The sequence below is a fragment of the Lycorma delicatula genome, chromosome 2 (genome assembly GCF_047948215.1).
Source record: "Lycorma delicatula isolate Av1 chromosome 2, ASM4794821v1, whole genome shotgun sequence".
In the NCBI taxonomy this organism is placed as follows: Eukaryota; Metazoa; Arthropoda; class Insecta; order Hemiptera; family Fulgoridae; genus Lycorma; species Lycorma delicatula.
Window position 1 is genome coordinate 157,897,897 of NC_134456.1, and position 27,745 is coordinate 157,925,641.

Genomic DNA, 27,745 nt, shown 5'->3' on the forward strand with positions numbered 1-27,745 from the left:
TAAATATCTCAGTTAACTGAACAGTAGGTTTGCTATACCATTTGAAAATTCAAGAAATATTACTCCAAATTTGGAGTGATTTCCTTTTTCTTTTTTTTTTCTAAGTAGGTCCTTTGTTAAATTTAATTAAAAAAAGTTATTAAAGTATTGCATGACTTGCCCGGCTGTGGAGGGCAAGTAGATACCAGTATTCTTTGGTGGTTGGGTTTCAATTAAACTCACATCTCAGGAATGGTCGAACTGAGACTGTACAAGACTACACTTCATTTACATTTATACATATCATCCTCTGAAGTATTATCTGAACGGTAATTACCGGAGGCTAAACAGGAAAAAGAAAGGCTATGGAGGTCAAGGTCATACAATACCTTGCATAGTCTTTACATTGCAATTTAAACATTCAGGGTCTGATTTTTATTAAATTAAGATAATATTGTTTAAAAGAGAATTGTTTAAAAATAATGAAAAAATAAAAGAACTTTTATGAAAGTAATTAAAAAAAAAATTGCTTCTCATTTTGTGTCTAGAATATAATTAGCTGCCAAAGCTACTTTTATCTTAATAACCATTTAAGTGATGAAGAAAAATGAAAGTTTGTTAATAATAAAAATTAAAAAGTTAGTGTCAAAAACAGAATATATTTTAGAGGTGGGGAATGAATACCTCCTTCAGTAAAGGCTAAAATAAGAAAAAGAACATTTTAAAAAATATTTAGCATTTTAGGTTAGGGGTCCATAATTAAAAAAAAAATGTTCTTTTCTTGATAGTTCTATATACAAATTATAAACTTTCCAAAAATTTTTGAAAAATATATTAATTGAAGGGAGACTGAGTAAATGAAAGAAAAAACAACATATATTTCAATTTTAAGATTCGGAGGTTGATTTTTTTAAAATTATTATTTATATGGATTGCTTTAATAAAGTTTTCTCTATAATGCCTATGAAGACAATTGAAGTAGGTTTTTTCTTGATATCCTTCCAACCCCATAATGAATTTAAAAAAAAATAATATGATCAATGCCCCACTTATGGAAATATTTGTACCAAATTTGAGGAAAATTGGTGTGGTCAATTCTGAGATATAAGGCCAAAAGCAGAGTGATACTTAGAACATATATACATATATATATATATTTTTTTTTTAGATGAACAGGTTCAACCCTAAAATATAAACATTTGAAAAAATACTTGATATCCCATTGACATGTGACACTAGGACTACAGATAGTCTCTTGCGCATGTGTAGCACTATCACACTTGATGTCATTCCCTGACAACTCGTCGCCAGGTGAAAATTGACTCACCGCTTGTATTGTCAAACAGTTATAATGTATTATAACTTGTGTATATTTTTGTTGAAGTTATGGTTTTATTTGATTCTGATTTACAAGTCGACCCTTTTTAATTAGATAAGAGGAAAATAACTATTATTTATTATAGGCTCAGGCCTAACAGAATTGGACAAAACACTTTATCATTATCCTACATGTATATTGTTATTTTGTTTAATTATTATTATTACATATTATTTATATTATATGAAGTTGATTATTTACAAAAATGATGATGAATGACTATTCTTGAAATTATCCATTGTAAAATTAATAAAGTGCACATCTCATGTCCTAGTTACGAGTAGGGCTATACTTCATCTGTTATGTAGTAAATAATTTTTTTTTTCACTGTTTGCTATGATTATGTTTTCATTATCACTAATCACAGTTTCTTTCATCAAGAGTTCAACAGCATAATTGAAATGTTAAAAATATATAAATGAAAGCTAATTTTTGTTAAAAGTATATGACGTTAAGAGTAATCACTGAAAAGGTTAGATATTTGTTAGGAAATTAGTAGTCTTTTGAAGTTAAGTAACAGTTTTCTGAAGTTTTCTTTTCTGTGATTTGCCATCAGTTATGTTTTACCATCATTTATGTTACTATTACGTTTCTTAATGGAAAACAAAAAAACATTAAAATTCTAAAGTTTTTCATCTTCTGGGACATAACATCTTTTGATTCTTCAAGTAGAGATTTGATAAAATTTTCTTTGTGCCAAGTCTGTTCTTAGAAAAACGTTCCACAATTTTGAAAGATTTTGTAAAAATTTCATAGATGGTTTGTATAACTGCCCCTCTGACAATTACTTGATTGTATCTTTTTACAATTAAGAAGTAACTGTACCCAATTCTGGATATTTATTTTTAAAGTTGTTTACGATGAATCCGCCAACTCTTTGTAACCATTCCTGTATGATTTTGGTAATATCCTTATACTCCTCATTAACCTTCACGATATCATCAATTAAATCATAAAATATATTTGCGGTGATCGTGATTTCTTTATTTGAGTTGCCATTCTTATAGTGCAGGGATGTAATAGAATGGAAAGTATTTTTGGTTACTGTAATTTCTTTGGTGTCTGTTTTATTTTCTATGTTTGTTGCTGAAACCCTGTCATTTCTTCCAATAATGTAATTTCCTAACCTGTATTTAAATTCTAGTGATGAAGGATGATCATGTAGTCCTCCGCTGTATTTCATGATGCTAAAAAAAACCATCCAGGATGTTCCTGATTTAGCCTTTTCATAATTATGTAGCTAATTTTGTATTTAGCTTGTGTATATTCAAATAGCATTCTTAATGAATTGATACTCATAAGTATTCCTTTTTGAAAGATTAAGAGACTCTTTTTTGTCTGGTTCCCGTCTTCACCTTTGACTTCAAATCAAGGAGAATTTTTTTTTTGATTTCTAATTCTAATTCGTATGCAGTTATTCTTTTCCTGGAATCAATTCCTGGTAGTTATGAATTGAAAATATCATACCAGCCATTCACCAATTTCATGAAAGATGTCAACTCTTCCCAGTTTTCAGTTTGCCGAACACCTAAGGTTCCTACTTTATTTCAGGCACACAAGTTGGTGTGAGAGAACAGCTGGGTTACTAATTTCACTTTTTGCCTTTGTATACCTGTTACAGTCAAGTGGTGATCAGTGACTTTATGCGCAATATTTTTAGATGAATACCCAGTTTTCTCCATCAGTTCAGTGAGAATAATCTTTGTTAACATTTTTCCATTGACTAACAATCCAGAATCCAAAAAGTGGTTTTGTAAAAGTTTAATGAGATGTGGAGCATCACCAAATACATAAATTTTCCTATCAATAACAGGATTTGAAAAATAATTGTTGCTCATATACAACCCCCAGTTTATTCCACAAACATTGGTTTCCACCTCCTAAGTCAGAAGTCATGGCTATGATGTTTAATCCAGTAGTTTCTGAGATATTTATGTTAAAAATTATGTGTTTCATAAGTTTGCATTCATAATCATAAAAAACAGGCCGCTTCCAATTTTTTAATAGCCACGAATTTCAATCACTTGAACATATTTAGTGGGTACTAAACACTAAAAGTGTTTAGTTTGATCACATTCAATGCTCTTTCTCGTTTATTGAATTGCCTGGACTGATTATTTTTCACGTATTTATCTTGCTGCCTCAGTGAATAATTTTCTGATTTTAATTTTGACATTTCCTCCTGTAAATGTTTGCTATCTAACTAGATATTTTTCAGTTCTATAAGCAGTTTGAGTTTTTTATCTTCTGTAGATGTACTTAGTACAATGCTTTCGGCTCTCTGAGAACCCGTCATGGTGAGATTTTCCTTTTCAGCTTTCACTATTGATTTTTTGATGATGAAGCAATGTTTTTAATTGTTCATAATTTAAAATTTCACTTTGTTAGTCTCGCTCATAGTGATAGGTCTAAAGTGTTTGCTACAAATGTTGCAGAACGATATTAAAATTGTCTTATCTGCTGCATTCGTTTACCCATATTTTTCTTTGTGTACTATCTTTTGGGAATGAGTGAAACATAACCTTCTTATCAAGTTTATAAAGATTATTTTTGAGTTTTTTATTATTGTTATTGCACCCAAAAACAGCACACATCATCATTTTGCATTCATAAAATTATCCATCTTCATTCAAACTCAGAAGGCACACACATACTGTACAGTTTACACACAGTTTTTAGATACATACATCACAGATTTTATACATATACACACAATAAACTCCCTAAAATGAGAATAAAAAGTAAATCATGCACAGAAGAACATGGATCACAATGTCAATTCATGCTAAATTACTAGCTTATAAACTGCAGGTATTCTACATAGTAATTGATGTTGCGGGTTAGCAGTTGTCAGTAAGTGACGTCATGTGCACAGAGGACAGTTTTCAATTGTGGGAGTATATTTTCCATATGCCGTTGACATGATCACCATATCATATAATTAAACCTATAATATAATTATAGAAGCTATATTCACCAGAAAAGTAAAATTAGATGGGGAATACGCTTTTGTTAATGTTTGTTAAAATGTAGAATATATTTCAATTGTGGTAAAGATAACTTCTCATTCAAGTTGAAATATGATTTTCTGTAATTGCATGATGAGCCAAAAAAATGAAATTAAAAACTAGTTAGATTTATATAATAAACATTTGTTGAATAAAAGGGGTTGTATGTATCAGTTTGTTTTGTTTTGCAGTTTTTTTTGACAAAAAATTGTGAAGAATATAATAAAAAATTTAATTTATACGTGTAGTTTCAATAACCATTCAATTATAAGTTCTAATTGTAACACTACCAGATTTTTGTAATATGAAACAAGGTCTGGGGGATAATGAGATCAGTTGCTTTGAGTTTTATATACCTGAAAAATTATGGATTTTTGTAAATTTGTAATTTATGTGTTTTGAAAATAAAGTTCTAATATCTCAGATTTTTAGTTTTTTGTTCATGGAAGGGGCTGAGTAACTTAAGGTGCATAAATGAATAAGGGGGCTGCTCCAAAGCTTTTTTTATAACTGTAGAACTTGACACACTGAAGGAGAACAGATAGAATACCTCAATATGTTAATATTTTTAATTAAAGGGGACTAGTGGCAAGGGTCTTAATTTCAAACAGTTTAATTCAAATCATTACTTGTCCATTTGATTGATTTATGGTTAGTTAATTGAGAACACTTGGGGGTTCTAGAAAGCTGAAGGACAAGCATTACTAAACCTTTTGGCATCAATTTTTTTCTATTTATTCTTAAATAGACAGTGTTTTAAAAAACAAGACCACTTTGAATTTGGGAATATTTGATTTTTTGTTAGTTGTGGGATACATTGTCTAGGCAGCCAAAATGTTATGTTTAAATTATTGGTATTATTATAGTTCTCTTAATTGAGTAATTAGAGAGTCTGGAAAACGTGAGGGCTTGATTTCTGCAGTCCCATTAAGTCTTTTCCTAACCTGAAGGTAGAACATGCTTTGAAAAGTAACATGTTTTGCTATGCATTTCAGTTTAATAATGTAGGCCCTGCTAATTAGTAGAAGTATATAGGATAACTGGAAGTCTAAGAAGACTTAAGCTCTTTGACACATAAGTTTCATGTTGATTTTCAAAAGTAAAACATTTAAAAAAAATTTATTTTGAAATTTGTCAATTTTTGTCAATAAGGGGGGTCTAGGGATTGGGAAACATGGAGGCGGGCCTAAACAATTTAAGATTAACACCATTAAGATTAATTTTTCATATATAGAATGTGTTATAAAAAGAATTATTTGTGTGTTGCAGTATTTCATTTTTGTATATTAAGAGAAGGCTAGAGAGTCTGGGGTCAAGGATTTCTCAACTTGAATAACACATTAAGTTTCTTGCTTGTTCCTGAGGATATAATATTAATAAAAAATATTTTTTATCTGAAGTTTCAATAACCATTACATTTTAATTGCTAATTTTGAGGGTATCAGTTTTTTTGTAATATGAAATAAGAATTTGACTATTGTGACATTATTTAAAAATGTCACAATATTCAAATTTTATATATTATGGGGTTATAAGAACTAAAGATGCTGGAGGCAGGAGGATCAAAACTGAAGCTTCACTCTTCTCTCTTAGAATGCATTTTTGAATGAAAAAACAGATTATCATGGTATTTTAATTCTTTTTAATAGAAGAAGGCCAGGGCCTTGAGTTAAAAATGGATTCAGACTGTGATACTGGAGTTTTTTTTTAAAAAACTACACTTTTTTTAAATTGAGAAGGCTAAGGATCCTACAAGGCAAGGTGTCCTGAATCTCTGCAACATAAAGTTTCTTCTTGTCCATACAGCCAAAAGTTGTTTTGAAAAGAATAGTTCAAATTTTGAAGTATTTTGATTTTTTCATCCTAATTATTGTGAAGGGGTTTCAGGGATTTTGAACCATTACAAAATTTGGCTGGCAGTAACTTGCTTCAGGACAGATCTAAATGTTTTGTGTATGTGTGACAAAATTGTTTCCCATAGTCATAGTTTATTATTTATTTATATATTAATAATCATGCTCTATGAAGAAATTTTTTAAGAGAGGGAATTAGAGGAGAATAGATGATTTGTTGTATATCTTGTGACACTTGGGAAGAAATAAATTTTTAAACAAAGAAGGAACTTTGGAGATCAGTTCTGTAGCTCCTGAGGTTAGCCTGGACATATAAACAACCTGTGACCTGTGGACTGTAGACCTATAAATTAGAAGGAGAATCTGGTTTCATCTGGCTCATTGATTATCATCATCTGTTCGTTGGTGATAAATAACATTTTCTAAAAAGAAGTTTGTAGGACTATGTTTCTATGACCCAAAGTTAATTATGTTTTTTTTTGTTGGTTAGTTTACTCAACTCTCATTTTTTACTTATGAAAACCCTTCCTGACTTATATTCTTGAATTGATCCTTCAGATTTGTGAAAATTCATTTTAAACTTCAGAAATTGTGAATCAATATTTGTTTTATGTGATTTGTTTGCTTATTAAACTACTCACAATTGGATGGTGTTGAACAGTAAGGAACCAACCCTGAAAATTGAATTGTAGGGTAAGAAGCTTAATGCATAGTAGTACCATTTTACATATTCAGTAATAAGGAACCAACCCATAAATAACAGTGCACTTTTTATTTTGAAAATGTTGTTGAACATGTTAAGGTCTTTTTCTTTTCAACAAAAATGAACACAAAGTTTTTGTAATCTTAATGTCTGTTCATTCAGCAGAACAGAACTATGATGGTTAGTTCTGCAGCTATAACTACATAATCATTCAGAAGAAAAAAACAAACTTTGTTTATCCCATTTGGTTGATTGTTGTTAGCTATTCTTAATATGATTTACTTGGTTTACATTGGGTACTTTTTAGTATTATGAACAGGTTTGATAAATGTTTCTTATGAAGAGATAGCAAAGTTAATTTAATTTTTAATAATGTCATGAGATCAGTATGTAATGGAACTTGCAAAGGAGATTATCCTAAGGTAAGGACAACCATATTATTATTTTTTAATGTGTATTGATTTAGGCCTATGGTTAGTAGGGAAGTACTATACTATATTTACATCACTGTAAATGTTTTAAACAATACAAACTTTACACTGAAAATGTCAAAGAAAAAAGTCATAGAATTATTTTATGGGGAAACACCATTCAGCCAACATTCTTAAGAAAATGAAAAATTTTTTGTGGTGACTAAAAATCACATTCAAAAGTTGGAGTAGTAACATTCTGAAGAGACTTAAATTGGTTTAAAAATGGAAAATGAAGTGGCAGTGGCAATTATCCAAGTAAGTGAACTAAGTGACCCACACACAACCTTACCTTACATACAAAATATGTAATATTTTTTTTTAAATTTATTCCTCAAAATTAGTACTATATGACTTTCTTTAAGAATTTTGCTTTTTATGTATTATCACCATATTCATAGTTACACATTTTAGTATAATAAAGATTACCTATGTAACTACTGTTGTGTACAATTAAATAAATAAAAAATAAATCTCAAGTTTTATTAAAAAAAAAATTTGTAAAGTGTATTTATTTCCAACAACATACATTAAATATAAAGTATTAAAATAAATAAAATATAATTTACAAAATTCGATATAATAGAAACATACATTTTTATAACTAATACAGTTTTGTTAAATTCACTTGAACTAAAAAAAAAAATCATCATAAACATCATCTGCTGCCAAGGATTAGGTTCTAAACCTGTTCCTGTTGTTCTAAACCATCATAACCTTGGTTTCCAATCTTTCACCTTCCTTTTGGAATGTAATCTAATGGATGTTTAGGTAACCTATCTTCCATTCTCTGGACATGAACCAGCCAGTTGATCTCTGTGCTGTTTAATTGTTTCACTTAGAGTCATCACCTGGAGTTTGTCCGTAATTCTGTCATTCATGTGTTTTTCCACCCTAGTCACTCCCTTCACTTCCCTTAAAAATCTCATTTCAGCTGTCTGGACATGTTTTTCTTTTTTGACATTGTTTAGACTTCACTTTCATAAAGAACAGTAGGTAATGCTATTGCTTTATAAAACTTCATGATTGTGTCAATCCAAGCTTTATTTTTTCAAGTTGTTTATAACTTTTTCACAAGCTTATTGAAATCTACAAATCTTATTTTATATATACCTTTACCTTTTAAATAAGAAATTTCACAAACTAAATAAGTAAAACAGGTGACATCACCTGTTCCAAAATCTGACTGTTTTGTACTATTTTAGATTGAACAGGTTTGTCATAAAAAAAGCCATGATTTTGATTTTTGGTGGAAACTTTACAGTTGTATTTTTCCAGCTATCTTAGTAAATTTATAGACAAGCAACTGGATCATATTCTGATTCACCTAATGTATTCAAATCATCAGCAAACAAAAGGGAATTTATAAATCGATTATTACTAATTTGCACACCCAAAGGTGCGAGATATCTTTTCCATTCTACAGTTAAAGAGTTATATACAAATTAAAAGGTATCGGCAACAAAAAAAAGAATATTTATTTATTTATTTATTTATTGCCAACAACAAAATACCTTAAAATATAAAATACAGAATTTGATACAATACAAGCATTATAAATTTTTAAAAGAAGTACAGTTTTGTTGATTTTATTAAAAAAAAAAATTACTTAATTACACTGGTCAACATAATTTTACGTATTTTTAAAGTATTAAAATACATAAAATGTAATTTACAAAATTCGATATAATAGAAACATACATTTTTATAACTAATACAGTTTTGTTAAATTCACTTGAACTAAAAAAAATAATCATCATAAACATCATCTGCTGCCAAGGATTAGGTTAAAAAGGGGAATGTTAAAATGCTGTCATTAGTTCATGAGCATAACAAAATTATAGTAGTTAATTGCAGTTTTAATATTAGATGCCTTGAATACTTTGTATTAGATTGCCTTTTTAGTATTAAATACCTTGACAAAAAAAAAAAAAATCAAGAGGTAAATTAGTTAAAAGTATTTTATAAAATAAACCATTTGTAATCCAACTATTTGAAAAAAATATTTTTAATCCATTACATTAATTCTTTATTGATTTTATATTTGATATCTCTTGATCTTCAAAAAAATTATTTGAAGCTGCATGTTTCATCAGTCTTGTAATAATATAAATAAACTGTCTCTGTATAATGATCAAATTTGAATGATACTCCTAATGTTTTTCTTTGTATCATTTCTTAATAGTAAATATCATAATTCATTCATAATTTAAAACATCCTATGATACTTTGAATATGTTTCATTAGGCTTTTAATGTATAACTAACTGTCTTACAGTCATAACATCAACTTCCAAAAACATTTTTTCGTTTAAACAAATTCTATGTTTATTTAATATGTTTTTGAGCATCATTTTTTACTTTATAAGTAAAGTGCTCAGGTGAAAATCAAAAGTTCCACCCTAATCTGATAAACCATATTGTAATATTGAGTGTAAAAGTGCACAATATATTAATTTTATTTCATTTACTCAAATTTTAAATATTGATTTTAGTTTATAGAATAAGTAAGAGATAAATGTTAGTAAAGTGTGGGTCTTCATCTTAAATTTTCACCTATAACCATGCCAAGATATCTCTGTTATTAACTTTTTTAATCACTGGGTATTTACTTGTAGAGGCACTGATACAATCCATGTGCAAATTTCAAATCTGATTTGTTCTTGGTTATTTTCTTACAGAAGGAGAAAAAGCTACAATTTTTTCTATTTAGTCTTGAATGTTTAAGATAGCCATTTCTTAACCATCAGCAATCACTTTTTGGTAGTAACAAGCCAGTTCCCAGCTGACATTTTCAAAATTTAAAATTCTATTTGTAAAGTAGATAATATTACATTTTTCGATTTTCTGTGTAAGCATATTAAAAAAAAAAAAAAAGAAAAAAAAAATTAGAAAAGGAAAGAAAAAGTTTATGGGGAATGGTATCAAAAGCTTTTTTCAAGTCTAAAAAGATCACCAATCCTTTGTGATATTTAAATTATCAAAACTTTTTCTAGAAAATAAAAGCAAAGCTTCTGTGCTTTTATTGATTTGAAAATCAAACTGATTTGGCTCTTTAAGTTGATGTTCTTTAATATATTCACATACTCTAATTTTAATCGGTTTTCCAATATTTTAGAAAGATTGCTAATCAAACTAATTGACCTATAATTTTCAGGGTTTTTTTGGCTCACCCTTTTTGAATAATAAAACTAACCTATTAAAAAAATTATTATTCTACTAGCATTCGTATGTCTATTGTAAAAAATTTAAATAGAAATATTAAATATGATAAAAAAAATTACTAAAATAAATTACTCTAAATTGAGTAATTTCCTGTTACAAGAGAGCTGGTTTGACGTGTTTGTTGTTGATTACAGAGATAACTCTGTTGAAAGATTAGTAAAGTGTTCATAGTTAAATTGGCAAGATATAAGTAAGCAACAGAAACATTGTGTATCTTACAAAAAAAAAGAGCCCTAAAATCTTGCATTAAACTGGTATCATAAAGTGGTAGGTTTAGCTATTGCTTTTTGAAATGACTAGGGAAAAATGAGCAGTTTCAAAACATTTGTGTATGATAAAAAGAGTATGGTGAAGAAATAATTTTAGCTACATAATTTAATTGTGCCATTGCTTATTCCATTAGGCCCTGACTCAAATAAGTTTTTGATGTAAAGATTACATTTTCAACTTCATTCTTTGTCTCTGGGTTGAGAAAAAACAAAGGGCTCATTTTGAAATTCAGTTTAGTGTATTTTGATACTAGGTTATTTCAAGGTAGTGAAGAAATCATTAGCACATGGAGTTTACCCACATTGACAAAGATTTGATGAGTTTGTTAAAACTAACCTGAATTTGTTTTGTTATCTATACAATTTTTTGTATATTCCCAAAGTTTATTAGTATTATTTTTTTTTGTGTGACTAGTTTGGTTTGATAATAGCTTCTTTTGATTACTTCTATTAGTTAATTAAGTACATTTTTTAATTTGTATACTTTTTTGAAGTTATTGAATGTCTCTTTTAGTAATTTTCTACTCATTTTATCCCTAACATTAATTGACTCTACCAGTTGCAATCCAAGATTTTAGAGCTCTTTTTTATGAGATATATCGTCATTATGAGATACGTTTCTATTGCTTGCTTTATATATTTAGTACTTTGTCTATGAACACTACGACAAATTTTTCAATCAGGTTTTTTGTCACTGTAGTCAACAAACATGTCAAACTAATTCTTTTGTACAAGGGAATCACTCAGTTTAGAGTAATTGATTTTATACCTAATTCAGTTAGCTCAATAGTTAATTCTGTTCAAGTGAACAGACTGCACGTATGAGGGTTCAGGTGGCCGATTCACAAACATCTCCTCTAAATCCAGATGCAAATAAAAGAAACTATCTGACTTTAATATAAAGTAATCACGTGCTATTATATTTTATAAAAAAAAAAAAAAATTATATGTATAAATATGAATTTATATATATATAAAATGTATAAAAAATATAAAATATTTATGAGTATAAATAAATATTTCTTACCTTTTCTGCCACATCTGATAACATATGAATACAGTACATCCCTGTTTAACCAGACTAAATGGGACTGGGCATTGTCCAGTAGAACGAAAGTCTGGATAATCCGAAAATGTATAATACGTATACTACAGCTTAATGAAATCATTACAGTATTAATGTACGATGTTGAAACTTAAAATCAGCTTAGTACACCTTAACAAATAACTTACATAGCAATTGAAATACAAATTCAAATTTAAGCTACATCAGCATTTATTTACTTTTAAGAAAATCCTTCATAGTTTTTTGCTTTAATGATGATGCTCAGTATTTTTTCTGCTTGAGCTTGTAAACACTTTAGGGTAAGCAGTAGATGGGTAGACTTTTCATTTTAATTTCAAAATACGAAATAGCTTTTTAAGCATATATAGCTTCTCTGTGAGACATCACTTGCGTTTCTTCCTAGAGGTATTCGTCAACTGAACTGTCTTCTGTGTTTTCGATATCGGGATGTGAATTTGAAGAACATGCTAACATGATATCATCATCTTTGGTTATCTATATCTTCTTTGTAGCCCATCCATTCAGCTACATCTTCATCTTCTAAATGATGAATAAGTTGTTTTAAGGAACTGTTGTTTAATCAGCAGTCGTCTCAGTGTTAGATTCAGATTTCATTTCTTGCCAGATTTTGTTCCAACACTTTTTCAAAGTAGAAGCATTAATTTCGTTCCGTGCTGAAGCACGCTCGTAAATTACTGTTTGAATATTATTTATTCAAGTTAATCTAAAACATTTACTTCACCTTACTCATTATTTCTTTCAATAAGTTTTATAAGTAATTTTTTCCGATAATGTCGTTTGAAGACTTCTATTATTTCTTGGTCTAAAGGTATTTTATAATTTTTGCTAGCAGTGTGATCCCCTGATAAACTCTCCCCTGATACACTGAGTTGTATTCCGTGGCAAGCCTTCCACCTATCTAACCAACCTGAACTTGCTGTGAATGGTGGATCACCACCTAATTTGTCATTTAAAATTAAAGACTTAGATTGTAAAATGGCACTTGATGTAGGAACCCTGTGCTCCCTCCCTCTCTTGGGTAAACCACATAAATAAAGCTTCGTCTAGCTATTTTTTGCTGTTCAGATAGTCGCCCTGTTGCCTAAACTATTTTTAGCCGCCATTTTTGAACAGAAATCTTCATCTCTTTTCTATGTTTTTTCCAGTTCTAAACAGTTTGGTTTCCTACATCTAATTCATCACATTTTTTTTAAAAATTCCCTTTAGCGCAGTTTTTATTCCATGGAAATCACTACCATATTTCATTTAGTTGCCATTCACTAAATGTTGCAGAATACAAAATTTCAATCACAATTATTACTGTAGCAAACTACACCTTACGATTACAATGTTCAATGAATACTGGTACTGCAATGCTTTTCAAAATAAAAGTTTACTAAAGTAGTGTACGACAGAGTGTATAGGCCTATACATTCGGTCATTAACATTACGTCACTGTCATTATAACTACTGTACAAAAATATTACACGATAACTCTATTCTCAAAAAAGTAAACGTTTACGGTACGGTGATTTATCTGAAACCAAATACGTATGTACTTTTAATAAGTACAGTGAAATCTCCTTATTTGCGGGAGTTAGAGACCGTAAAAATCCTGCGAATACAGAACGGAACTGATCTCATTAATGGTTAAGTTCTGTGTAAAATGAAGAAAACTTATGTGTACCTCCTCAGGGTGATGTTATTGATGAAATACATATGGCAGAATTAATTCTAAGCACCAGTTTAGTACAGTACACAGGTACACTACACAAAAAATATTTAACAAAATACAGTATAACTCCTAATTTACTCGTAAGCACTTACCGAACTGTTTGATTTAAAAAATCACTATAGTTCGTATAGTGTGTACTGTATTAGAAAACTGTATTTCATGTTCAGATCGTACTTTGTAATCTCCTTAAAGTCAAGAAAACAGTGCTAAGTATGCCAAAACTAAAATTACTGTAAAGGAAATTCTCAAAATTAACCTACAGTATTTTGGATTGCTTTTACAAAAATTTGTAATTTTTCCTTGTCTTTAAATCCGTGTGAAGGTCTGTGTATTCTTGCATGGATCTTCAAATTTACACTTAAAGCTTTTATTCAAAGATGGATCAGCATCTACAAAAAACTGATAAGTTCACGGGCTAGTTTAATACTTTCAGTAAGTATTTTTGACATTAAACTGTTTTCTAGGGATTATATTATACCTTTTCACGTTCATACTCTACCTGCGCCATTAAATCTTTTAATATTTCTATTTTTAATGTCGCTACATTACAAATGCGTACATGTATACAAATACGGAAAATTTTAGGCGTGAATATAGAAAAGACATCGCAAAATATTGCACCGCAAATTATGAAATCATGAGTAAGGAGATTTCACTGTATACAGTCCATAAAAACTGTGATAAAAAGTAACTGCCAATAAAATGGATACATTATACAGTAGGCCTACCACTATATTTATTTAATATAGTTTAAAAATTTTAATTTACTATGTACTGCTGTTTTACAATACATATTTTATTTAAAAAAAATTGAAAATGCCTTTCCCAATATCGGTCTGGATAATCTGGAAGCCCTGTTAGATGGGGTTGTACTGTATTTTATTCATTAAGATTGTTTATTTTCACGTAGTTTCCTTGAGTTTTTTAAGAGTTATGAAATTCTCAATTGTCCATTAACAGTAAATTTGTTCCCTAATATTGTAGATTAAATTTCTATTATATTAAATACAGTTCATTTTTTGTTACCTGTTTGCGAGAAATCCATAGTGCTGTCAGAATGAAGAGATACAATGAGAGGCTCAATTTTGTTTTCTATTATATTATTCAATTCCCAATAATTTGGTTCAACAGTATCCATTACATATTTTTATACAGTTTTTCCATTCCTGCTGGCCCGTTTTATCAATGGCTTTTAAGCATAAATTTTTAACATTATATATTTTAAAAGTAGGATTTTCTGACACTACGTAACATTTGATTTGTCTCCAAATTAACTAAGTTGGGTTGAGTTTGCAATGATAGGTAGGTAATTGAAGCATGGTTTTACCACAGGATTTTGCTAACTCATCAATTTAATATGCATTAAAATTACTTTTGTGTGTGAAATCTTTTGCAATAATTGGTCCTTAAGTTCATCCTCTTCAAAAATCACTCGAACTAACCCACATTTTGATATTATTATTTTTTCAAGATGCGGCTGGAATTTTTCCTTTTTACATGAATGACAACATGTTGGCGTTGTTCTCGCTTCGTAAACTAATATGCCCTTGACCAAATCCAATAATTCTGTTTTGAATTTTTCATTAATAATTGTAGTTTTTCATTAATAATTGTATTTGATGTAATAAATTTGGTAATAGGTTTATCAAACCTTATCTCTTTGTTGTCATTAAAGATAGGTCTGTGTAATTTTATAAAAAGTTACAAGTAACTTAAAATTTAAAAAAAATTTTCTACAAATTAGTCAAGTGATTATTTATCAGTAAAAAATATTTTTATGAAGTTGAACATTAAAGCTGTAGCAAATAATACAATATTCAGTGCATTCAAATTTTTCATGGTTAGTCTGTGAGCAGTATTTTCATTTAAAATTACATTTTCTTTTATACCTACTATATAATCATTGTTTATAGTAAAACCATTATTGTTTCACTAAGTTGTATATCTCTTCTATTATACCAATTAAGTCTTCTGCATCTTCATTTTAACTAATTACCAATGTCAACAGCATTGGAACATCAATCCCAATGATAAATTATTTTCACACCTTGATTCAATAATTGTTAATTGATGTGTTGATTCATTAATCAATGTTCACTGTTATTCTACTGTTCTCTTTGATCAAGTACGTTTTTCCTTTGTCACTCATAAAATATACACCAAATTGCCATTAAATTTTCAGAATTTATTGGTAAAGGAATGATTTAGAAGTAGTATCCTGTCTCAAACTTCTCAGTTGCTCTTTATCTAGGTAGGTGAGTACTTCTCTGAGTATCTAGGTGCATTCATTTCTCCATTGTCTTATTCCGCTTTTTGCCTCTCTTCTTTGCTCTAATATTCATATTATGCGTCATCCTCAATCACCAACCAGACCAACAAAGGTCAAGCCACAGCCATTTGGACGCAAACTTTTGGGATTGGTTTGACATAATACTGCTGATTGTTTTCATGTCACATGGAATGACTGTAAGAGCAGAACTCTCCTGCGAAACTCTACGTAACTTACAGCGAGCCATTCAAAATCAGTGACATGGGTGGCTGACCGACAGCATCGTCCTGTTGCATGATAATGCACGTCTACATGTTGCAGGTTTGACACATGATTTGCTGAGAACATTTGGATAGGAAATTTATGATCACCTACCATATAACCCGGACTTAGCTCCTTCTGATTACCATTTGTTAGGGAAATTGAAAGAATTTTTGAGTGGTAAGTAATTCTCGGGTGATGATTAACATAAAAATGCTGTTAATCAGTGGCTAAATGGACTGGTGGCAGAAGAATACAAAGGGGATATATTGAAGCTGGTGTACCGCTATGATAAATGTTTTAATTCATGTAGCGATTATACAAAGAAGTAATGTAAGGTATGTAGTTTAAGAGAAATAAGAAATATTTATAAAGTTTTCAGAATACATATTTTTACAATGAAATAGTTTTTACTTTAGAGATTACCTCTCGTAAGTAAATTCCAAAAATGAAAAACTAATTGACTTCACTTGAGAAATTTGGTAAAAAAGAAATCTATGAAGATTTGTTCAAAGACTGAATCAAACTCAAATTCTGAAAATTCAATCTAATTCTGAATCTGACTTAATAAAATTGATATGGCTCTTTAGAAAAAAGGTAAAAAAAACAAACGTTATCATCTCAAGGAATTAATTTGGCCCAAGAAACTAGAAACAGTAAGAAAAACAAAAAAATTATACTTTAAGAAATTGATATCGATCAACATACCAAAGTTAAGCAGGAAAAGGAAAGTTCATTAAAGTTTCAGAGACTTCTATTAACAACCTGGAGGAACGTAAAATATATTTGTGCTCTTTTATTGAAGGAAATTAAGTCTATGCATGCATTTGATACCCAGAGAAAAACATTTTTTAAAATTTTTATCAGTCAATTACTGGCAGTCAATCGGTTGATGATGACTGATGACATTTAGTTATTGTGACATCATAAATTTTGATATGGATATGAAACATAGAAGTGACTATGTTTACCAGAAAGTTGACCATATTCAGATTGTTTTAATACCTTGCGATATTTATTTGGTTTAGATATGATTCAAGTAGTTCATTACCTTTTACAGTTAATATGGTGTATATTAGTTCATGCTTTAAACTTGCCATATATATATATATATATATTGCAAACATATTGATGATTTTTTAATACTTTTATGTTATTTTTAAAGTATATTCAATTTGGTAAAATCTGTGTTTTTAATTAAAACACAATTTAGTGTTGTATTTAAATTAAATTAAATTATTTCTACCACTGAACTTTAGTTAAATAAGTTTTTGTACGTTTTATTTAACTTAGGTATTTCAGTGTATTTTATTAATTAGTATTTTAAATTTTTTTTTGAATATTAATGACAATAAAATTTAATAGTGATATTTATTTTTATAGTACAAGTTTGCATTCACATTTCCAATTAAGTCCAGCTTAGTTTGTAATATTTTGATTGACATTACAACTGGTGTGGTTTTTTATGTGATTTGATTAAAGTTTTTCATAGTGACATTTTTGTTTTTATGGAAAACCAATATATCTGTTAAATTTATATTTAAAAGTGTGATATATTGATTTAATTTCAATAAGTAATGGTTCAATTTAATATTGTGTATTGAATTTCTGTAAAGATAGAAATAGTTTTTAAAAAGGGTTTAGAGTTGTTTTATTGGTCCATTGTTGCTTATATATATATATTTTATAAAGTAACTTATTATAACTGTTTCAGAAAAAAGAACCAAACATCTGCTTCATTTCTGATCTAGTATTACATTAACCATAAAATAGCTGATATGAATCAGCCCTCAAAAAAAAAGTAAAATTATGAAAGGAAAATATTTGAAATTTACGTTAAAAAAAGAGAGAAAAATAAACCAATTACTGAAGTAAAATTCAGTGCCTCTGTGGAGCTTACAATTTTCAGTATCACTTATACTTTAAAACAAGAAAAAGTACTAATGTTTCTCAGTTCCTTTATGCATACTTTAAACCACGATAACTGAAAAATATTAGTTCCTTTCTGCTGAACGCCATTCAGTTGAATATTTCCCTTCCCTGCTTGATGTGCATTTCCATGTACCTCTGCAAATTTGTTTATGGCACCACTATCCCGCATTGCTGTCATTCATTGCATTGTTTGCTTAAGCTCGATACAGTTTATAATGGATCTCAGTTTGTAAAAAATAAATCTTCCTGTGCATCTCGCTTGCCAAGATAATGACAGGATTCCTGTTTCACTGATCACTGCAATTAACAGAATAGCTCTGTAATGAGGTTATATATTCTGGTTTACTTCCAACGATTTTACAGTTTGAGTTCAATTTAGTAAATAGCCTTTGTAGCAAATCTTATTTTAGAGTGGGATATGTGTTACTTTTGTATATAGTATAACTATGTAGAGTGTATATATATATAAGTGTCTATAATAAAACCTATGTAAAGTTTATTAAAATTTTTAGTTGAGAAACGGTACTTATTGGAGACTTTTGAATAATTGAAGTACTGCTTGAACAGGTTTTGTTTAAATAAAATACCTGTGTTTTTTGTGATTCTAAGTGATAAATTTCCTTAGAAAAACTACATCTTTCAAAAGTGGCAAGTATTTTAATCTGTAAAATATATTTCTTAAAATTTTAAATTAAATTTTTGATGTCAGTATTATGAAAGAGTCGCACAAATTTTAATTATAGTGTGCTTGTTTGTAAAAATATTAGTATGCTTTTTTAATTCACCTTTAAAATTTTTTAAAGATAGTTTACTGTATTTGAATTCCATGAATGGTAACACAGTAAATAAAAAACAAAAAATGTTTGAGAGTGCTACTATCACTAGAGGCTTTTAATGAAAATGAAGTTAAGATGTCACTCTGATAAAATGGATGATGTGTAGAAATAAAAATGGCTCGATAATTATGTATTTATTAAATTTGTTTATGAGATCTGATTTTCTGTATATGAAAAATGTTTATTAAGGAAAAACGTTTACAAAACTTTGTGCGAGGATAGATGTAAAAGTTATTGAAGTAAAGTATGTAATGTCTTATTCACTACCTGTAATTGATAGAATTTTGAAATGCAAGGAATAAATTCAGAAATCAAACAAATTCTATTTGCAATGATGTGGCGGCTAATTAATGGATCTCTTATTTTCATTTTATTGAACTTCCCATTGAAAGTGAATAGGAATACAGTCCACAGCACGATACATTCAAAATTAAATTTTAGATTCAGATTTTGAGATGGAAGAACTAAAAAGGGTATTAAAAAAACAAAGATTTATAAGACATCAGGAGAAGATAATGTTCCTTATGAATTTTATAAATGTGTCCCTGACTGTTTATAAATTAAAATTTTGAAGTTATGTAATAAAATTTTATTAACTGGTACCTGATAGTTTTAAAAAAGCTATTTTGTAATAGGAGATGTGAATTTAATAACTACTACAGAAATATTTCATCACAGATACATTGGCAAAACTTTTTTTCAGAATTATTATTACAGTTGATAATAGTTATTGGTTATAGAAAATGGAGTGTTAAATGAATTTCAAGCTTGTTCCATAGCAAACAATTTTTTTCTCATCATTTACTTTAAATTACAGCAGAGAAAAGGGGAAAGCTAAATGTGTTTTTTAGCTATGTGCTTTAATTGTGTTGTAAATTAAATTTTTAGAAGAATTTACTATGATTACAGGAGTCTGACAAGACGATTTGCTAAATCTCTTGCTTTTCTCTTTATTTTTAAATAAAATGCATGAGGAAGTACGAGGAGGCTGTTTGATAAAGGGGAAATTAAAAAGGGCCACACTTTATACAAGTAATGTTGGTTATGGTCAGATTTTATTTTAGGTCTGTATTACATACTAAATAATCTAGAAAAATACTATACTGTTTGCTTAAGTGTAAATTTGTGTAATCAAAGTTAATGGATACTTAGAAGTTAAGGGAAAATGGATAGATCTATAGAGGAGAGGAAGTGAGCTGCTATAAATGGTTATAAATATTAAGGTGCATATTTAACACCTTCCTTGAATTTTGAAAATCCTTGGAACATAAACTTTTCAGAAATAAAATAGTTTTAAGTGTAAGTTGGAGTAGGATGTTGCTGAGTAAATCAGTGCATCTCATTCTTTAACTTGTTATGTAGCACAAGTTGGATGATTTAAGCAGTATGAATTGGTAGAGGTTATAACATATTTTGTGAAGTGATTGCTTTCATTTCCTATGAGTATGCCTGACCATTGTTTACAATGTGACAAGGGAGATGCCTTTATTTAAAGCTGTAATGTGATTATGTAACCTAACACTTAAGGATGGGTGATTAATGATTGATTAAATTTTTTCCTGAAGTAATTGAAAAGAAAAATATGTTTTTGGTTAAGGAATTGGTAGATATAGAAAAAAGCAGGAGGGACAAAAAAATAATTTATGTTTAAGAATTTTAGTAACTGAAAGAGTGAATTAGAAAGATTTTGAAGTCGTGTGTCATTTCTAACTAAGAGAAAGATATTGAATAAAAGAATTCTTCTTTTATTGATAAAATAGTTAATTAGCAAAAAATGGATAGTGAAAGAAAGAGGAGGCTGATAAATTTGAGCTTCAAACCATGGGTATGTGATAGAAATTGACATGCTCACCATGTAATCTGTGCGAAAATGAAGATTTCTTCATTTTGTTACTTTTCCAGTTCTTGTTGAATATAGATGAAACTGGTTCAAGCAGAATGAAATGTTGAAACAGCTGTTTTTCAAGTGTGTTAATGATGGACTGGGTAAGTTTGGCATTATATTATGTACACACATGCACGCATAGATGGGAGAAATTGTTGAAAAGTAGATTGGAATAAGTAATTATTGATAGTATCTGATATTATTTTAATATATTACTTTTAGTGAAATTTAAATGTTAACTTTCTGTAAAAATTAATTTATTTTCTGCGCAAGTTAAAAAAAAAACTAAAATCTACTAACCCATCGAATTGGTCTAGAGGTAAAATTGTCATTGCAAATCACCTGTTTAATACCTGATTTTTAAAGTTGAAGGTTCTGAGGTTCAAATCTTAAATCCTAGTAAAGGTAAGTTACTTTTATGTGGATTTGGATACTAGGCAGTAGATACTGACGCACTTTTGTTGATTGATCTTTAATTAACCACACATTTCAGGAATGGTCAGCCTGAGTCTATTCAAGACTCATTTACATGTCATACATATCATTCTCATGGGGTTGCTTATTATTCAGTGGTTGAACAGATTGTAATATATATATTAGGAATAGAAAAATATTTAGGTATGAATTTGAATTAAAATAGCATATAATAGTGAGAAGTCCTGTTGTATTAAACGTATGCATTACATCTATTTATCAATGAAAAATATCCTTAGGTATATTTTTGTCGGAAAATTAAATTTAATATTAAATGATTGCTAAGTGAGTTATCTATATTTGTGTGTATAAATTGTTCGCATATCGTTACTGATTTTGGCTTGGATAAATAAAAGAAATCAGTGTTATTTTTGTTAAAATTAAAGATACATTTATTTTACTTAAGGTAGGATAACTCATAATTTTGGTTGTAACACAGATGTAATTATTTTATCATTAACTGACACAGATTGAATGAAACAATTTTTTTTATGTAATTGGGATAATCTAGACTATTAATACAATAATGGTGGTGTTAAGAAGTATTTATTTAGTCATTACAGTAGCATTTGAAGATAATGATTTTCCTAATCTGCGTGACCTTTAATTATAGGATTATTTTATTTCATTTTACAGTTGATGACTGATTGATTATCCATGATAATGAATGGGTGGCTCAAAATTCACAGAAAATATGAACATTAGGAGAACATAAACATAAAATAACAAACCCCCTCCCAAACTCAAACCCCCCGCCCTACTCAAACAAACACCCCATACTAAAACACCCCTAATGTTCTAATATGAATAAGTGTTCCATTAATGTAGATTTGAAAATTAGAAAATTGTACACTTAAAATAGAAATATTTGTTATCAAAGTTTTAATATGTCTGTGAAATAATAAAATATGACAATTTGAATTATGAATGTAAAATTAATTTTTAAATACATTCATTGGATATATTTTATACATTTTTTGAAATAGTCAGCCACTTTGCTTTTATTTTTTTACTTTTAATGCATTTGCAATTGCAGCCTTCACAAAATCAGTTAGTCTGTTAAAAGCACATTAACTTGTTTTTCCAGGTATTCCACATAATCATTGACATCGCTTTTCATTTTTTTATCACGTTTGTTATTTTCATTTTCTCTCATGAACATTGGACATTGAACATGTTTTATGTACAGTACAATATAACAACAGATTATCTGCAATGTGATTAATCTAATTGGTGATGGTTGGGAATTGACTGAATTTTGTTTATTAATTTATTTCATTTATTGTTGTTTTCTTTAATTATTTTTTTTTATTTTTGTTTTTTTACTTCCTTTTACAAAGTAAAGGAGAAATTTTGGATTTAGGACTGTTGTAACATCTAGGTGTGCACCTCCCCTTTTGATTGCAATTGACTTGACCAATAATTTAATAAAAGCCCAAAATCAAAAAAAATGGATTTTGGACTTTTTCTTAACTGCTGTTATAAGTTCTCATCGAGAGCTTTTCAATGATATATCATAAGTGGTACTTATTTTCATTGGTCCCAGAGTTATAGCCAAATAAAATTTTAATTAACAAAATATTTGGATCTTACAAGGGGAAGGCACATACATCATTTCGAATTTAACTTCATTTCCTTCCTTATTTTTTTTTACTTTTTTTTAATTTAAAAATATTGATTTGTTAATAATAAATTAAAAAGATTTTTACAATAAATAATAATAATAAAAAAATAAAAATTTATTAGTGATAGAATTAAAAAATTTTTTTGTAAATTTTTAATTTTAAAGAAATGTGTGTATGCAATTTAATAGTAGGCGTACAAGGAAGTCATGTGATGTCCACATCAGATTTTTTGCAGTTCAATTTCAGCGGATGTTTTGTAAAACAAACTGTAAAATTGGTGGTACAAATGTAATCCTTTTTTTTTATGTATATATTTAGAGAAATAAAGCATTATTATTTTATTATTATTAATATTACTTTCTGAAATTTCACAAACCATTACAGCATTACTATACAAACTTTGAATGATTTAAAACAAATTTTTTTCACTGCCATCATTGATTAATTTATCTGATGAACTGATTGAGCTTTTGATTATATTAGTGTTTTTATTAATAAATCTTTTAAAAGTGTGTTTTTTTATATAATGGTCTGATTTTGTTTTATTGTACAGGTCATATTATCGTGGTGCTGCGGGTGCATTAATGGTTTACGATATTACCCGGAGGTCTACGTATAACCACCTTAGCAGTTGGTTGACAGATACTCGTAACTTAACTAACCCTAGCACTGTAAGTATACTGTAAATGTAATCATTTTTAAAGTGATTATGTTTGTAGCAGCCTTATTTGATTGTTATTGGTACAAAAGGAGAGTTTTTCCCTTATCCTTAAAGACCTAATACCCATTACAGATTGTAAGATTGTGAGTGGGGATCATACATTATTTTAACTGTTTAGTGCCCAATTCAAACAGCCTTCATCATTTGTGATCGCCTCTAAGTCAGAAAGCCCAGTGCCAGTGCTGTTTTGCTGATGTTGATTTTTCTTGGTTTCTATGATGTAAAATGATAGCTTGCTAGTTATTGATGAACCCGTAGAGTTACTACAAAATTTGTTTATTTGGTTTTATTTTTGAGATTTATTTTCTCTACTAAAGTATATTAATCACCATTTTTATATGTGCAAAATCTAATGTTAAATATTATAAACAGTATAAAATCTTTTCACGTTATGATTATAATGTTTAAAGGCCTGGTGAAAAAATTCTTGCAATTGAAACAGTCTAGTAATTAAGATATTTTACTTACTGCTATAGAGACTTACACCGAAAAAAAAACCAAAAAAACAAATTATCTAAAGTGTACTGGCAACAGCATATTAGCTTCCACCATCCCATAACTTAAGTGATACAGAGGAAGCAGTTAAATCAGCTTTGGCTTGCTAAAGATTTGAACTAAACTTGACACTCATCAGTGATTGCTCAGTAATGTTACTCTCTTAAATTGTATTAAATATAACAAAAATTATCCCTTTGTAACACCGGTCAGCAGAATTTTTGGAGCTGGAAAGTGAGCTCCAAAAAATTTATGTATTATTTTTCATGCCAAATCGAAGTACAGGGGGGGTGTCCCATATAAAACGCAACCCAACCTTATATTGGTAAGTATTGAAGTAATAAAAAGGCATGGGTAAATGTAAATGTAATTTTTATTATTACCATCCATTACCTTACATTTAGAGTAAATGTTGGAAGTGGTCACCATCTTCTTGAATACAAGCTTCAATTCTTTTTACAGCGTTTTTTGCAACTTTTTTCAAAGTTTGTGGCTGGATATTTAATACAGCTTGTTCAATATTGACTTTCGATTGTTCAAGTGTTCGTGGTTTGTTGCTGTAGGCTTTTTCTTTGAGGTAACCCCGTAGAAAAAAATCCGCCGCAGTCAAATCTGGAGATGTTGGTCCACAAGCCTCGACCGATAACACGATTACCAAAGAATTCCTCAACAAAATCAGAAGTTGAACCTGCGTAGTGCGATGACGCACCGTCATGTTGTAGCCAGCGGTGTCTGTCTTCCTCTTCCAAGAGTGTAATGAACTGAAATAAAATATCCTGATATCGTTCTGCATTAATGGTGTACTCGAAAAAAAATAGGACCGATGATTTTCTTCCACGACATCGCGCACCACACGCCCAACTTCTGCGGGTATAATTGTTTTTCGTGATAAACATGGGGATTTTCAGCACTCCAAATTCTACTGTTTTGGCTGTTTACATAACCATCTAAATGAAACCATGCTTCATCTGTGAAAAATAACGAATCCATAACATTAATTCCCTCACGCAGAAATCGATGGAACCGTTGACAATATTGTAGTCGTTTTTCTTTGTCGGGCTCAAGAAGTTGATGAACCGTTTGAATGCGATAAGGTCGTAATTGTAATTGTTTGGTCGCTCGATGAACAGTTGATTTAGACAAATTAATTTCAGCAGACAAACATCTGATCGATTTATTTGGCTAGGCAAGTAATCGGTCTTTGATTTCAGTGACTGTATCTGTATTCAACACTGATGCAGATCTTTTGTGTTCCTTGTTATTAACAGAACCAGTCTCTCTAAATTTTGCAACTAACCTTAATACTGATGTTTTGTTAGGAGCTGATTTATCTGGGTACTTATGGCGAAACAAATCTTGCACTGCAATCACTGATTTCGTACTGAAGTACGACTCAACAATGAAAACACGTTCATCTAGCGAAAACACCATCTTGTCTCTAGCAATATACTGAACGTTATGATTGCATTGTTGTTACTATTGGTAGTGTTCTACTGCATTGCCGCGATGTTCAGATGTTGGACGAGTCCATTTCAGTAGGGGAGTAAGCTTGACTTTTGAAATTTCATGGATGAGTGATCGATGGGTTGCGTTTTATATGGGACACTCTGTATATATTCCAGAATACCCAATCACATTATGTTTGCAAGCTACCACTGTCTAAAATCGGTGTGTTGTGTTATATCATTATGATTTTAGGTGTGCACATACATACCTGTATCGTTTTAGTAATTATGTTTATTCATGATTTTCTATATGACTAATTTTACTGGTCTAACTACATGCTGTTGTAAAAATATATTTGCATTATGAACTGAAACACTCTGTATTTTTCTAAACAAGAAGTATAACTCTTAGTTTCACAGTTCGAGTGAAATTTATTAGTCTTACTAAAATTTTATTGCAAAGAAATAGAAACCAAAATTTAATGAAATACTTTCTATGGTTGGATTAATTTGTTTCTGCTGTGATGTTACCTGGGTATGCTGTTGATTATTGATGATTGACATTTATTTATACATCTAATGCATAATTCAAGTAAGCTTTCCTCAATACTAGTAGTTCATCCTGTAAGAATGAAGGAATCAGAGAAAGTATTTCACGTACTTACTTTGAAAGCTGTTGAGGGTTGATGAACACTTAAGGCAAATCTATATTAACCTGAAAATGATTGAACCTCTTCTCTAACTACAGGGTAGCTTTATAAAATATTGTTTCTTGAGTATGTAGCACAGTTGTGCTATCCATTAACATAAAGTCTGGGCAAAAAAAATATTTCACTCCACATTAGCAAAATGGTTGGAATGCTCCACATATTGAGCCTCATCAAGTTTTACCATTGTTTCATTTAAAACTAGGACTAATGAGGAATTTTATGAAAGCATTAGATAAAGACTGGGAATGCTATTTAACTCAGGTTTTTTTTCACAATTATATGACACTAAATTGAATAGGAATATTCATTGGGTCTGAAATCAGAAAAGTAGTGTATGACCATATCTTTAGTATCTTTACTTGGGCAAAGTGGGACATGTAAATTGATATCAATAGTCTTTGTAGATGAGCATTGTCTTCAGTAGATTCTTGACCATTCATAACATTGTGTGCCATTGAGAGAGTCTTCCTTGTAAGCCTCTTGAATCATTTTGTCTTATGGTAAAATTTAGCCAAATTCAACTTAGAATTTAACTGCAACCCTTTGTTCAAGTAAATCACTCATTGTTAAAATCATTGAAGCCATCAAACAACATTTAATCAAACAAAATCACTCAAAATTTAATCTTTGTTGACATACATGGTTTACTTAGTAAGTCATACATTTTTAGTTAACTATGTGCATTTTTGTTTATTGTAAGAATAATTTGGATTTCATGTTTGGGTTTATTACTTTCAGTACTGATCAGTTCCTTAACTGCTTTAAAAAAATTATCCATTATTTAACTTATATTTAAGGTGTCTTGATTTAGTAGATCTTATACATGATATGTTTCTTTAGTCAAGTGAAGTACTGCTTTTTATAAACTCTGTTGAAGCAGTTGTGGGCTTATGTATTCTGAATCCATGTTGGAAAAGATTTAGTAGTTTATTTTGTCAAAACAAGTCCATCCTTTGTAATCTAACCTGATTTATTTATTCCTATGAAAAATCACAAAATGTTTTCACCATTGGACAATCGATATTGAAATAGTAATTAAATATTTGGTAAAATCTCTGCCATTTATTAATAATTCCAACTAATTCAAAAATATCATATCAGTTTATCTTGTGAGTAATGTATAATTTATCAAAGCTGTTAGATAGATTTCATAAGAAAGCTACCTACTGTAATGGGTACCATGATTCGACTTCCGGAAAATTTCACCATATTTTTGCATTTCACATCCCCCAGACCCCAAAACCACCTTCAGTTCAAAAGTTTTTATATACATTTATATATATATATATTTCACTTTCTTGTGGACATGATAACTGCTGTAATCTTGCGCTAATCACTTTCAAATTGATACATAAAATATAACAACCCAAAATCTCAGTCAAGTTTGTTAATGGGCAATATCTGACC

The 27,745-nt window shown here is 29.3% G+C and overlaps 1 protein-coding gene across 1 annotated transcript in view; it reads left to right on the forward strand.

The window, feature by feature from the left end:
• Rab14 (RAS oncogene family member Rab14) overlaps positions 1-27,745 on the forward strand; it is a 91,213-nt gene that overhangs the window by 38,995 nt on the left and 24,473 nt on the right. The window contains exon 4 of the mRNA XM_075356545.1: positions 23,521-23,638. Coding sequence (XP_075212660.1) covers positions 23,521-23,638 — 118 coding nt within the window. The remainder of the gene's footprint in view (positions 1-23,520; positions 23,639-27,745) is intronic.